Genomic DNA, 15660 nt, shown 5'->3' on the forward strand with positions numbered 1-15660 from the left:
AAGCAATTTAAAATGTCAACAACAAGTTTTAAATATCATTAAAAATCATTCAGACATAAAATGAAATTAAATATAATTAAATATGATTAAATCAATTCAATTTACTTAAATATATCCCTGAATTATTATTTTTTTTTAAATATATTTAATTATTTAAGTTTAATTAATATTTCGACTATTTAATTAGCATAGTTATATTATATTTAAGTTTTTAATTAGCACAGAAACTCATATATATATATACTTTCTGCTAATTAAAAGCTGCTATATTGTATATATAGAAGGTTATAAGTAGTAAAAAGTCAGATTTAACATTAAAATAGCCTATAGAATACATAAATAAGCAGAAATCTTTCATGTTTAGGCTTTTAATTAGCAGATAAATATAATTATCTGCTATTAAAGTTGCTATTTATAGAGTATACCTATAAAGAAGAATATGTTTACATCTATTGTGTATACAGCAGCTTATAAGAAAACCTAAAGTCAGGTTTAATATTAATAAATATGCATAAACTTTTCATGTGTAGGTTTTTAATTAACATAGTTATCTGTTGATTAAAGCTGTTATATTTATTATATATTAACTTAAAGCATAGTACAAGTACATATTAGCAAAAATACTAATTAAAACAAGCCTGTGTGTAACATAGTAATGCTTAATTAAGCCTTTATACATAGGCATTTAATTACAATAATTGATTTTAAGTTAACTTTTCTATCAAAGAAACAATTCACTGTATAAAATTAAATACATAAATCTTGTGGAGAAATCAATAAATTCCATTTTAAAACTTTTTTAAGTGAAAAATTACTAAAAAAAATTGATAAATTTTCATGTTTAAAAGTTCAAATCATACCTTTTGTATTAGTCAAGAGCATGAAATAAGGTTAATTAAATGATTCATCATAGCTAATTATACAATTAAGGATAAGATATAATCATAAATAAAAATCAATATATTTATATATAATGCTATTTTAAATGTTAATAAACTCTTTCATTAAATACGTTTCAAAACTAATTCTCCTCCCTCCTCTCATCACAAATGAATTTTGGAATTTGTAATATTGATGATTCTATATACTATTTTGCCATATTTAATTAATTTGATTATCAAATATATATAATTAATGCAACTAACTAATAGACATCAATTAAATTGTAGAATATCTTAATTATTTCTAACGTTGTGTTTCATTATTAATTAGGACATTAGTACTTTACTCATCATTCCAAACTTCATTTTTAAAATGAAAAGAATTGTACAAGTCGACCCCCCCTATAACACTGTTGATAATTCCGTTTTATATGAATTCCATGTTGTACGAGTCGCTTAGATTTTACAAGTACGTATGCCGGGCTGTGAATGGCTCACATATTTGTAAAATTTAAGTGACTCTTACAACATGGAATTCATATAAAATGGAATTATCAATAGGGAGGTCGACTTGTATTATTATTATTGTTTTAAATAATAAATTAAATTTTAATTCATTTTCAGCATTACAGAGGGAGCTTGAAGAGTCTTAACACTGGAATTGTTACTCTATTAAATTATGGAAAATACGTACCACCTATTGTGTCTCACGTCACTTTGGCACACGAAATCGGCCATAACTTCGGTTCACCTGTAAGTATTTATTAAATTTTAATCGACTTTAAAGACGTTAAATAGAGGGAAAGTAATGAAATTTATACATTAAATGTTAAGAGATAACAATTAAATCGCTAAGTAAAAATCATGTAAGCGACTTTTATATACGCAGCATGATCCAGAAGACGATAATATATGCACACCGGGAGGTGATAATGGGAATTATATTATGTTTGCAAGAGCAACGTCGGGAGATAAGAGAAACAACAACAGATTCTCACCTTGCAGCTTGAGAAACATTAACGCAGTACTTAACACCAAAGCCAGGAGCCTGAAAGGTTGCTTCACAGGTATGAAGAAACAATACTTTACTTGTTTTGTATATGCGAAGGGAAACACTTTCTAAGAGAAGCTGAGGCGTTACGAACGTAAAAAAAACCACCAAACTCTGCGTGGCAAGGCCCGAACCCACGACATTTGTGGGCCAACAATGCTTTACACGTACACGCGCAGTTTTACGTGTTTACGTGTGTTGTTCATTGTCTCTTCTACCAACTTTTTCAGAACCTCAAGACGCTATATGCGGGAACGAAGTGGTAGAGAGAGGAGAAGAATGTGACTGCGGTTGGGAGGAAGATTGTAAAGAGCCGTGTTGTTTTCCTATGCGTAGTAATCCCCCACGTGATAAACCGCCATGCCATCTTAGACCCAACGTAGTTTGCAGGTATTCTAATCCAATTAATAACTCGTATACCCCTCCCCCCCGCTTTACCGTCATTTGTAAAATTGGTGCAATATTTAAATGTTAATTGTTTTAGTGTAATGATCATTACATGTGTATTAAATTCTTAGCCCGAGTCAAGGACCATGTTGCACACACGAATGCAAAATTAAAGTGGGTGAAGAGTGCAGAGGTGATAATGGATGCAGGAGTGCCAGTTTCTGTGAATATCCTTTGTTAATGTTATTTAATATTGTTTAACGCAATTAAGTTATCATCGTATTTATTGCTTAATTAAAATTGAATTTCGGGCTTAAACTATTGTTTTGTTATAATTAAATTTAATATGAAAGAACAACTCATTTAACAGCGTAACAATACACTCTTCCGTAAGACGAATCTCAAATAAATCGTATAGCACCCGATATAGCGAACATCTTCGTTGGCTATTCATCTTTCGCAGTTCACTATATCGAGGGCCCACATACATCTACGTATAGAGGTATTACTCTTCTATGTAAATAAATACACATAGTCAAAGTCCGATTTAGCAACACAGCACTGAAATTGCTATTAATTAAATCGAATGTGGCGCTAAACCGAAGTATCTCAGACGATAAGAAGTAGGCATATGCGTAACGAAGTCAACACGGGTAGAAAGTCACGTGATTAGGTAGTCACAATGTCGTTTACAAAGCCGAATCGTGTCCGATGTATTTTTCCACTTAATACTAGAGAGGTTGCGGCCGACGTTTTAATCGCGAAAACGTGTACGTCGGACGTTCAGCGCCGCCTTCCGGTAAGCCTAGAAGTTTGACAATGGCGTTCGAGTATGATTCCACTAACGTTCCAAACGCCATTATCAAACTTTTAGGATTACAGGAAGGCGGCGCTGAACGTCCGGCGTACACGTTTTCGCGATGAAAACGTCGGCCACAACCTCGCTACTAACGAAGAAGTTCTGTTCGTTAGCGTTAAATCGAGGTTCGACTAGAAATCCTTTACATATACGAAAAAAATACATAGGTCTCTTCTTCATTGTTATTTTATACGACTTAATTGTCTGAGATACTTCAGTTTAGCGCCACATTCGATTGATTGTGTCGCTAAACCGAAGTATCTCAGACAATAAGTCAGCACAAGTAGAAAGCCATGTCATTCCCCACTGTTGTTAACAAAGAGAAAAATCGCACTCGAACCTCGATTTAACGCAGATTGGCGTTAAATCGAGGTTCGAGTAAAAAATCCTTTATACATAGAAACAAAAATATAGACATATACAGGCCTATTTCTATACGAATTGTTAGCTATTGTTTTAGAGTTATCTTTAAAGTTCTTATGAGTTGTTTATAAAAAAGAAAGAAAGAGAAGTAACAACAATAAGTCGAAGTTAACTTAGAAGAAACAACAGTTTAACACTGGAAGTTTACCAAGTTATCTCCTTGTGTGTTTCTGATCTCTCTCTTCACACGGGCAATTCTCCGGAGGATTCAAGAAACTATTCATCTAAGTTGCGATATAGCGGCATGTACACAAAGCCAACAAGATATAAAAAAAAACATTGTGATGCGGGTAGTGTTTCCTGTATTTACTGTATAAAGAAACAAGAATTTTATTGGACTAACACTAATAATACTTCACTACCGGCATATTTATGATGAAGGCACACGTAGTGTATCTTAACACAGCAAATTCCCTCTGTAGATTCCAGGAATTTTTTTTCTTTTTTTTTTAGAAATTAAATAATATTTACTCGAAAATAAATGCAGAAATATGGCGGTAGTCTCTCCTCCATCGCTAGTAAACTAAAAAGAATTAATAATAATAATAAAAGTACAATAGGACTTCGATTTAACGCATCTTTAGCCAGTTCCAATTCACTTTACTTTCATTACGTAAACGCTTATTGGTTAACTTGGAACTCTCGTGTGAGTAAATCGAGTCTGGCGCTAAACCGAAGTGTTTCGAAGAAGAATTATACGCAGTAACGAGGTTTACAGACAATTTTGAGTATGAAAGGCACGAGTTTAAAAATTCAGATACAGAGAGATGGATGCTCTGTTTAATATTTACACATTCGCAAGTATACGATAGCTTTAGAAGCGCGCTATATCGAGGTATCTTTGAATTATTAAACATAAGACTTGCAAACCACGTAGACTTTCAAACTGAAAATTGTATATAGACCTCGTTAATGCGTTTAATCCATACAAGAGCGCTATATCGAGGTTATACCCCGATATAGCGCTTTCATTTGGATAACAATTACATTATTATTATTCTTATTTTTATTAAGAATGATTATATTGTTTATTGACCAAACCAGAGTGAAAAAATGGGTTTTAAAATGTCCAAATTTAGTTTATTTTCTTAAAATTATTTATATATTGATCTATAAATTTGTTATATTGCATTAGAAGATTTATAAAATGGTCGTGTTTAAAATTTTATATTATTTTTGAGGTTTTAAAACAAGAGAAATATGGGACAAACTAGGCCTAATAAATAAAATACTTTTTTTAGTATCCTTCTATCAGTCTAGCTCTACCTATTTACTATTTTTACAGGAAAATAATGGCATAAAGAACATTTTAAAAAATCCTTTTGACATGGAAATCATGAGATAACCTTTATTTTATGTACTAAACAAATATATATATAAAATCAAGAATATGTTTGGAATAAATCACATTCTTCCAACATTATACATACAGTATATAACTACTATATATGATTTTTAGACTGTCCCCGGCCAGTTAAGACATGTTTTTCTTCAATTAAATTATATATATTATTTATATTCATTATAATTTTCAATATAAACCTCAGTTTGTCATAGGAGTTATCTTTATAAATTTTTTTTATTGTTTTATACCATACAAAGAATGTGTACCTTGTATTAATACTATTTTTATTACTTAGCAGCATTTAAATTGATCTCCTTATAGAAAAATGTAAGTTTTCTATATTATTACTACATTTATATTAATGAATATACTGGAAGTATATTCAGTTTGTTAATTAGCGAGGTTGCGGTCGAAGTTTTCATTTCTAATACGTGAACGTCGAACGTCGAGCGCCGCTATCTTGTAAGCAGCGCTCGACGTTCGACGTTCACGTTTTAGAGATGAAAACTTCGGCCGCAACCTCGCTATTAATTTCTCTATAATTAACATAACATGTAATAAATTTGTTCTGAATGGAGCTTGTTGCACGTGGCACTAGACAATCATGATTGCCTACCTAGAAGAAATAGTATCCTGAAGAAACTGGAGCACCATTTTATGAAATGGTGGTCCAATTTCTTCCAAATAAACACTGGCAGCCAACCAGAAAGCCTGTTACGTCTGATGCCCTTTTATAACCTTTGCTATCAAGATATTGTGAAAGGATTTCAAGTGGTGCAAGGGCAACCAATAAGTGCCCTTTTGGGTACATGTTGTGGATCTTTGCAACGTGGCATCTTGCACATCGAGGAAGCCAACTAGAAAAGATGAATACCGATATATTCGTTCCAAACCACTTATACACATAAAAAAACCATAACTACTCTACAAAAATGCTTATCCAAGATGTAGGAATTACAAGGATGAAACTCCAACGAACTTTGATCTGGTTATTTATTAAAATAACGGTGACGATTAGAGAAGAATAAAATTAAAAGAATATAATTCACCATCGCCATCATCCTTTCTTGTACGAAAAAAATTCATTAACCTATAAAATTACGTAAAACCCTGAAAGTCACGAATCTTTGGCAGTATTTTATTAGCTTCCTCCTAAAGGAAAAGATATAAAATTAACGAAAAAAATAAAATGTTCAACTCTATTTTCTGGCGACTTTGTGCCAAACTGTTAAGATGGCCAAACTTTCTTTCCTGATATCCATCTTGTTCTAAGATTCCACTAGTAGATGCTGACTTTACTGTGTGAGCTGGTAGTACCAGATGTTATTTATAATCTGGCATAAACTGATGCTACTTTCCTGCATTTTTCTTTCTTTCTTATATTGTTTCAACCCCGTGAGATCTTCAGGATCTTCATGTTAAATAAAATTCTAATATCTTACAATTTTTTTAAGAAAATAAATGAAATATTTTAAATTATCTGCAATTTTATGTACACAGAGTGGTCCAAAAGTCGGTTAACTGTTGCGAATATATTTTTGTAACCAAGAACTCGGTTTATTGTTACCATATTAACGAGTATAACACGCGAAACAAAGCACGGTTAATTGATTTTTCGATCGCCCTGTATAATTTAATTTCTATCTAGGGTGGTCCAGAAGTCAGTTAACTAAAGATTAAATTACTTTGCAATTTTAAAATATAATCTTTCCATTAATTTTGTCCAAGAAGAGTACAGTTTGTGATTCATATTCGCTATTGTATACTGGAACATACAACTGAATATGGTTAACTGACTTTCGGACCACCCAGTAATTACTATATAACAATCATCTTTTAAATTTTATAAGGGGTGATCCAAAAGTCAGTTAACCGGTTCTTATTCAAATACTTTAAACGCTTAATGAAATGTATTTTTAATGCACCAATATCGTTCTAAACTCAGTTTACCATTGGTATGCCTGCAACGAACGAAACAGCAGCACAGTTAGCTGACTTTTGGGTCAGGCTTTAATAAAAAGTAATTTAGTTTATATATTAAATTTTATATATATTTTTTAAAAAATAAATTTAAATCCTTAACTAAAATACTGGGCAAGGGCCACACTGTCCTTCCTCTACTAACAAACCTAACAAAACAGTTTGCAACGACGAGTTCGTTTGTTATATGGGAGTAAGTCTACTAATTTTTCTACTTCATTTAAAAAAGAAATTAAGGAATGAATAATTAAAATATTCCTTACTTATTCAAGGAATGTACGGGTTCTATATGTATGGCGTATGGACTAGAATCATGCCAATGTAAAAGAAGCTTACACGATCCTTTAACGAAAGCCTGTGAACTTTGTTGCAAATTACCAGGAAACGATCATAGTTGCAAGTAAAGAAAACGTTGAATTCTTTTTTTAAAAAAAATGGCGTAATTAATAAATCCATATTAATTACTATTATTTTTCTTTACGTAGATCATCCTTTGAGTGGAATTCTTCACCGTTTGATGTGCCTGATTTATATGCCAAACCTGGAACTCCCTGCGACAATTATAACGGATACTGTGATGTTTTTCAAAAATGTCGTGAAGTAATTACAGTTAAATTAATTTTATTACACTTGAAATTATAGAAAATATAATATATTATTTGTTTAATTGTAGGTAGATCCATCAGGCCCTTTAGCAACATTACGTAAACTATTATTATCTACTGAAAGTATAGCATCCCTAAAACGATGGGTCTTAGATCACTGGTGGGGAGTTATCCTTCTTTTTATTTGCGTCATTATTGTTCTGGTAAGATAATTCAAACTTATTTAACACTCTATAAACAGTTTCGCGTTCAATTTTGTATAATAAAGTCGTTATTTCGGTTTGCCTAGTATTTATTTTCGGCTAGAGATGAAGGCGAAGCCAGATCTCGAGTTGTTGCAGCCCTACAAAATATAAGGGGCTCTTCCCTTCACTAAATAATAATCGATTTAGAAACGCAAGGCCCTAAACTGTAGTTTCCGAGAACTAAAGCTGTGAAATCCAACTGCAAATATAAGATTCAATCTGTTTCGGTCTTGAATCAATGTTTAGAAATTAATAATAGCTTTTATTTGTGATGACGGCTGGCAACACTAATCGATCAGCCCTTTCTACCGAAGCGCAGTCTGTTGGAGCACGTGTTAATTTATTTGGATTAAGAAATACACTTAACCCAAGGTATTATAAAGTTAGGAGTGCGTGTATTAACGTGCGGCATCTTTCTTGTAGTGTGACGGTAGAACAAAGACTCCCTCTAGCGTTGTTGCTCTCCATGAACACGGTTTGCAGAGTTGCCAACTTCTCTCGTAAAAATCCCCTACACAGACCTGAAATTCTCCTTAAAACCAACAGAGTAGACCTAAGTAGCTTTGCTCCAGGTGCAATGCATATTACTGCATTGCAAGTGTGCATTATGTATTTGCATATGCAGGTACAGTACATAATGCACACTTGAGCAAAAACATCATGTGACAAAGGGACTTGCTACGAATCTCGCCGCGAGAACAGTCTTGACTTTTGGAAGCTTCTACTGGTTGCTAAAACAATACAAACAGACTAAATTTTCACCTATCCTGCTAATTCCCTACTAAATTTTGGAGAAAACCCCTAAGTTGGCATCACTGCATCTTAGAGAAACCCAAGGATAGAGGGCATAGACAAAGGCTGATGGCGAAGTGTTGCAAACCGTCGGCACAATTTACGAAATTTAATGTGTTTTAAGTTTCGTGTACTATATAATCTCAATAAAATAGAAAATAATGTATATTTTTATTAATAGATTATTATTGTAAAGGCATTCGGTAAAAGAACAGAAGAAGGTAAAATGTTATCAGATCCCGATCACATATCAGAGAAGAACAAGACAGTATTTCGTTCGAATACAAACCACGCTGTGGCAAAGGCTCATGCACAAACGGTTGCATCAAATCACAGTATTGCAGCTGCTCTAGCACACACCGCTTGCAAACAGAGAACGACCAGTAATTTCGTCAAGACAAGCGTATCGTTTAGGAAACACGATCAACCCCTGTCTATGTCAGGAGCTGGTTGGGTTTGATCGTGATCAATTAAATAAACACCTGGGATTCAATTAATATAAAGTGGCATGCTCCAAATGTCCTCATTGGGAGATGACATCTGCCACTTCTGACACCACACGTTGTATATAACACTACAGTGAGCTGGAGATAGATGATGCTGTATAAGCGATGTGTATATTTACGACATTATTTTTTAATTTACGACAAAATATACTTTTTACGAACATTTTTAAAGGGGAAGAGAAAAAAAAACAAATAAGAAAATAAAAACGCTAATTGCAACACTGCAATATTTTTGTTTGTTCATTTATTTATATATATAAATAAATAAATATATATATATATATAAACATATACACATATATATATATTGTAATGAAAAACAAGAAGGAGAATGTGAAAACATTCCTATTGCCTTAAAATANCAGCTTAGGGCCTCGCGTTATGAGTCTGTAGCTTAGGGCCTCGCGTTACGAGTCTGTAGCTTAGGGCCTCACATTTTTAGGTGTATTATTATTTTTAAAAAAATTGAAAAATGCAAGTAACGAGTAAAATCTTCATTAAGTCCGACTTCACTCGAGTAATGACACGTGACTCCCTCTTTCTCCCCACCCCGTTGACCTTTAACCACCAAAATTTAACAGAATCAACCCACCTAATACACAAACCACCCTGCAAAATTTCAGACATTTTCGACAAAAAGCACAGGAGTTATTCAGCTTCAAAGTGAGTGAACAAATTCGTGCACCCCGCAGACAATGCACAGAAAAAACCCTAAAGTTTTTTTTTGAATTTCTGGACGTTTGAAGGTCCTCTGAGTCCAAAAAATATATATATAAGTCATCGGGGTAGGGTCATTTTTTGACCGTTCCTACCCTTTCCCTGTGTTATGTTGCGACATTGTCACATTTAAATGACTTTCCAAGTAAAATATTCCACAAAATTAAGAGGGAGACGAGAGGGAAAAAACATAAATTGAAAGTTTCGAAAGATTGAAATATTTTAAAACAGGAGAGGGGAAAAAACGGTCGAGTTAATGGAAAGGCAAAAAGAATAAAAAAAAAATATTAAAAAAAATATTCACTCGTTCGACCTCCTTCTTGAAGGATCGTATTGTGTGTTTTGGGACAGTCGTGGAGCAATTTCTATCGATTTTTTTGGTGAAATGGCCCACCGTCCTGACGTTACATTGATTTATTGCGTAAAATCGAGAGACAGGGATATACAGGAAGCACAGTATTATTCTCGAATCATCAAGTTTGTACCGTTCTCCTGTATACTTGTCAACATTGTGGCTCTCCCTTTTAGTTTAAAAAATAAAAAGTCACATGACTTCCGGTCCGAATGGGAAGTTAATCGGAGCCTCTTCCCTAAGCTTTCCATATCTGTACTCGATTTTCTACGTTCTCGACATAAACGAATGACAGACAGAACGTGTGTATGTCATAGTGCAGCTTTAAAGTGCTCGTGCATTTTCCCATACAGTATAAATCACAAGTGTTCGCGTGTATAGGGCATTGTCGCAGTGTGCTCTTGCATGATGACTGTTTTTAGGGGCATCGACATGGCCCATTTTTGAATGAATTAATTTAGTTTACTGTAAACATGGCAGCGTAAGAGAGAGCAGAAGGGGTCTTTCCTGCATTACACTTCGTGTAATGCTGGAAAGACCACCTTCTGCTCCTAGATAAAGATTGAAATTATAATTATGGACATAAAATTTCTGCATATTTTGAAGAAAAAATAATAATAAAATGTTTAAATAATCATTTTATATGAAGAATTTTTCTCTATTTTCCTTTAAATTTAATTAATTTTTTATGAATTTCAAGGGAGGAAAAGTATAATTCGGAGGTACAGTATTTATATACAAATATATTTTAATAAACATTAATTATAAACAAATAAATAAAATATATTTAAAATTCATATTAAATAAAAGCAATTTAAAATGTCAACAACAAGTTTTAAATATCATTAAAAATCATTCAGACATAAAATGAAATTAAATATAATTAAATATGATTAAATCAATTCAATTTACTTAAATATATCCCTGAATTATTATTTTTTTTTAAATATATTTAATTATTTAAGTTTAATTAATATTTCGACTATTTAATTAGCATAGTTATATTATATTTAAGTTTTTAATTAGCACAGAAACTCATATATATATATACTTTCTGCTAATTAAAAGCTGCTATATTGTATATATAGAAGGTTATAAGTAGTAAAAAGTCAGATTTAACATTAAAATAGCCTATAGAATACATAAATAAGCAGAAATCTTTCATGTTTAGGCTTTTAATTAGCAGATAAATATAATTATCTGCTATTAAAGTTGCTATTTATAGAGTATACCTATAAAGAAGAATATGTTTACATCTATTGTGTATACAGCAGCTTATAAGAAAACCTAAAGTCAGGTTTAATATTAATAAATATGCATAAACTTTTCATGTGTAGGTTTTTAATTAACATAGTTATCTGTTGATTAAAGCTGTTATATTTATTATATATTAACTTAAAGCATAGTACAAGTACATATTAGCAAAAATACTAATTAAAACAAGCCTGTGTGTAACATAGTAATGCTTAATTAAGCCTTTATACATAGGCATTTAATTACAATAATTGATTTTAAGTTAACTTTTCTATCAAAGAAACAATTCACTGTATAAAATTAAATACATAAATCTTGTGGAGAAATCAATAAATTCCATTTTAAAACTTTTTTAAGTGAAAAATTACTAAAAAAAATTGATAAATTTTCATGTTTAAAAGTTCAAATCATAGATTTTGTATTAGTCAAGAGCATGAAATAAGGTTAATTAAATGATTCATCATAGCTAATTATACAATTAAGGATAAGATATAATCATAAATAAAAATCAATATATTTATATATAATGCTATTTTAAATGTTAATAAACTCTTTCATTAAATAAGTTTCAAAACTAATTCTCCTCCCTCCTCTCATCACAAATGAATTTTGGAATTTGTAATATTGATGATTCTATATACTATTTTGCCATATTTAATTAATTTGATTATCAAATATATATAATTAATGCAACTAACTAATAGACATCAATTAAATTGTAGAATATCTTAATTATTTCTAACGTTGTGTTTCATTATTAATTAGGACATTAGTACTTTACTCATCATTCCAAACTTCATTTTTAAAATGAAAAGAATTGTACAAGTCGACCCCCCCTATAACACTGTTGATAATTCCGTTTTATATGAATTCCATGTTGTACGAGTCGCTTAGATTTTACAAGTACGTATGCCGGGCTGTGAATGGCTCACATATTTGTAAAATTTAAGTGACTCTTACAACATGGAATTCATATAAAATGGAATTATCAATAGGGAGGTCGACTTGTATTATTATTATTGTTTTAAATAATAAATTAAATTTTAATTCATTTTCAGCATTACAGAGGGAGCTTGAAGAGTCTTAACACTGGAATTGTTACTCTATTAAATTATGGAAAATACGTACCACCTATTGTGTCTCACGTCACTTTGGCACACGAAATCGGCCATAACTTCGGTTCACCTGTAAGTATTTATTAAATTTTAATCGACTTTAAAGACGTTAAATAGAGGGAAAGTAATGAAATTTATACATTAAATGTTAAGAGATAACAATTAAATCGCTAAGTAAAAATCATGTAAGCGACTTTTATATACGCAGCATGATCCAGAAGACGATAATATATGCACACCGGGAGGTGATAATGGGAATTATATTATGTTTGCAAGAGCAACGTCGGGAGATAAGAGAAACAACAACAGATTCTCACCTTGCAGCTTGAGAAACATTAACGCAGTACTTAACACCAAAGCCAGGAGCCTGAAAGGTTGCTTCACAGGTATGAAGAAACAATACTTTACTTGTTTTGTATATGCGAAGGGAAACACTTTCTAAGAGAAGCTGAGGCGTTACGAACGTAAAAAAAACCACCAAACTCTGCGTGGCAAGGCCCGAACCCACGACATTTGTGGGCCAACAATGCTTTACACGTACACGCGCAGTTTTACGTGTTTACGTGTGTTGTTCATTGTCTCTTCTACCAACTTTTTCAGAACCTCAAGACGCTATATGCGGGAACGAAGTGGTAGAGAGAGGAGAAGAATGTGACTGCGGTTGGGAGGAAGATTGTAAAGAGCCGTGTTGTTTTCCTATGCGTAGTAATCCCCCACGTGATAAACCGCCATGCCATCTTAGACCCAACGTAGTTTGCAGGTATTCTAATCCAATTAATAACTCGTATACCCCTCCCCCCCGCTTTACCGTCATTTGTAAAATTGGTGCAATATTTAAATGTTAATTGTTTTAGTGTAATGATCATTACATGTGTATTAAATTCTTAGCCCGAGTCAAGGACCATGTTGCACACACGAATGCAAAATTAAAGTGGGTGAAGAGTGCAGAGGTGATAATGGATGCAGGAGTGCCAGTTTCTGTGAATATCCTTTGTTAATGTTATTTAATATTGTTTAACGCAATTAAGTTATCATCGTATTTATTGCTTAATTAAAATTGAATTTCGGGCTTAAACTATTGTTTTGTTATAATTAAATTTAATATGAAAGAACAACTCATTTAACAGCGTAACAATACACTCTTCCGTAAGACGAATCTCAAATAAATCGTATAGCACCCGATATAGCGAACATCTTCGTTGGCTATTCATCTTTCGCAGTTCACTATATCGAGGGCCCACATACATCTACGTATAGAGGTATTACTCTTCTATGTAAATAAATACACATAGTCAAAGTCCGATTTAGCAACACAGCACTGAAATTGCTATTAATTAAATCGAATGTGGCGCTAAACCGAAGTATCTCAGACGATAAGAAGTAGGCATATGCGTAACGAAGTCAACACGGGTAGAAAGTCACGTGATTAGGTAGTCACAATGTCGTTTACAAAGCCGAATCGTGTCCGATGTATTTTTCCACTTAATACTAGAGAGGTTGCGGCCGACGTTTTAATCGCGAAAACGTGTACGTCGGACGTTCAGCGCCGCCTTCCGGTAAGCCTAGAAGTTTGACAATGGCGTTCGAGTATGATTCCACTAACGTTCCAAACGCCATTATCAAACTTTTAGGATTACAGGAAGGCGGCGCTGAACGTCCGGCGTACACGTTTTCGCGATGAAAACGTCGGCCACAACCTCGCTACTAACGAAGAAGTTCTGTTCGTTAGCGTTAAATCGAGGTTCGACTAGAAATCCTTTACATATACGAAAAAAATACATAGGTCTCTTCTTCATTGTTATTTTATACGACTTAATTGTCTGAGATACTTCAGTTTAGCGCCACATTCGATTGATTGTGTCGCTAAACCGAAGTATCTCAGACAATAAGTCAGCACAAGTAGAAAGCCATGTCATTCCCCACTGTTGTTAACAAAGAGAAAAATCGCACTCGAACCTCGATTTAACGCAGATTGGCGTTAAATCGAGGTTCGAGTAAAAAATCCTTTATACATAGAAACAAAAATATAGACATATACAGGCCTATTTCTATACGAATTGTTAGCTATTGTTTTAGAGTTATCTTTAAAGTTCTTATGAGTTGTTTATAAAAAAGAAAGAAAGAGAAGTAACAACAATAAGTCGAAGTTAACTTAGAAGAAACAACAGTTTAACACTGGAAGTTTACCAAGTTATCTCCTTGTGTGTTTCTGATCTCTCTCTTCACACGGGCAATTCTCCGGAGGATTCAAGAAACTATTCATCTAAGTTGCGATATAGCGGCATGTACACAAAGCCAACAAGATATAAAAAAAAACATTGTGATGCGGGTAGTGTTTCCTGTATTTACTGTATAAAGAAACAAGAATTTTATTGGACTAACACTAATAATACTTCACTACCGGCATATTTATGATGAAGGTACACGTAGTGTATCTTAACACAGCAAATTCCCTCTGTAGATTCCAGGAATTTTTTTTCTTTTTTTTTTAGAAATTAAATAATATTTACTCGAAAATAAATGCAGAAATATGGCGGTAGTCTCTCCTCCATCGCTAGTAAACTAAAAAGAATTAATAATAATAATAAAAGTACAATAGGACTTCGATTTAACGCATCTTTAGCCAGTTCCAATTCACTTTACTTTCATTACGTAAACGCTTATTGGTTAACTTGGAACTCTCGTGTGAGTAAATCGAGTCTGGCGCTAAACCGAAGTGTTTCGAAGAAGAATTATACGCAGTAACGAGGTTTACAGACAATTTTGAGTATGAAAGGCACGAGTTTAAAAATTCAGATACAGAGAGATGGATGCTCTGTTTAATATTTACACATTCGCAAGTATACGATAGCTTTAGAAGCGCGCTATATCGAGGTATCTTTGAATTATTAAACATAAGACTTGCAAACCACGTAGACTTTCAAACTGAAAATTGTATATAGACCTCGTTAATGCGTTTAATCCATACAAGAGCGCTATATCGAGGTTATACCCCGATATAGCGCTTTCATTTGGATAACAATTACATTATTATTATTCTTATTTTTATTAAGAATGATTATATTGTTTATTGACCAAACCAGAGTGAAAAAATGGGTTTTAAAATGTCCAAATTTAGTTTATTTTCTTAAAATTATTTATATATTGA

At 32.6% G+C, this 15660-nt stretch overlaps 1 protein-coding gene and 1 long non-coding RNA gene across 2 annotated transcripts in view; one reads left to right on the forward strand and one right to left on the reverse strand.

The window, feature by feature from the left end:
- LOC111627483 overlaps positions 1-15660 on the forward strand; it is a 146572-nt gene that overhangs the window by 118866 nt on the left and 12046 nt on the right. Inside the window, exons 6-17 of the mRNA XM_023371062.1 lie at positions 1506-1634; positions 1771-1948; positions 2163-2322; positions 2451-2546; positions 7038-7119; positions 7199-7326; positions 7412-7526; positions 7600-7734; positions 8750-9022; positions 12456-12584; positions 12721-12898; positions 13113-13272. Coding sequence (XP_023226830.1) covers positions 1506-1634; positions 1771-1948; positions 2163-2322; positions 2451-2546; positions 7038-7119; positions 7199-7326; positions 7412-7526; positions 7600-7734; positions 8750-9022; positions 12456-12584; positions 12721-12898; positions 13113-13272 — 1763 coding nt within the window. The remainder of the gene's footprint in view (positions 1-1505; positions 1635-1770; positions 1949-2162; positions 2323-2450; positions 2547-7037; positions 7120-7198; positions 7327-7411; positions 7527-7599; positions 7735-8749; positions 9023-12455; positions 12585-12720; positions 12899-13112; positions 13273-15660) is intronic.
- LOC111627837 lies at positions 12465-15263 on the reverse strand. The gene is made up of 3 exons (XR_002757074.1): positions 15023-15263; positions 14700-14860; positions 12465-12582 (listed from the first exon to the last, which is right to left on the reverse strand). It is a non-coding gene; the product is annotated as an uncharacterized LOC111627837 (long non-coding RNA).

This window comes from Centruroides sculpturatus, unplaced genomic scaffold, assembly GCF_000671375.1.
Source record: "Centruroides sculpturatus isolate CEXI.00-Female unplaced genomic scaffold, Cexi_2.0 scaffold1, whole genome shotgun sequence".
NCBI classification, from domain to species: Eukaryota; Metazoa; Arthropoda; class Arachnida; order Scorpiones; family Buthidae; genus Centruroides; species Centruroides sculpturatus.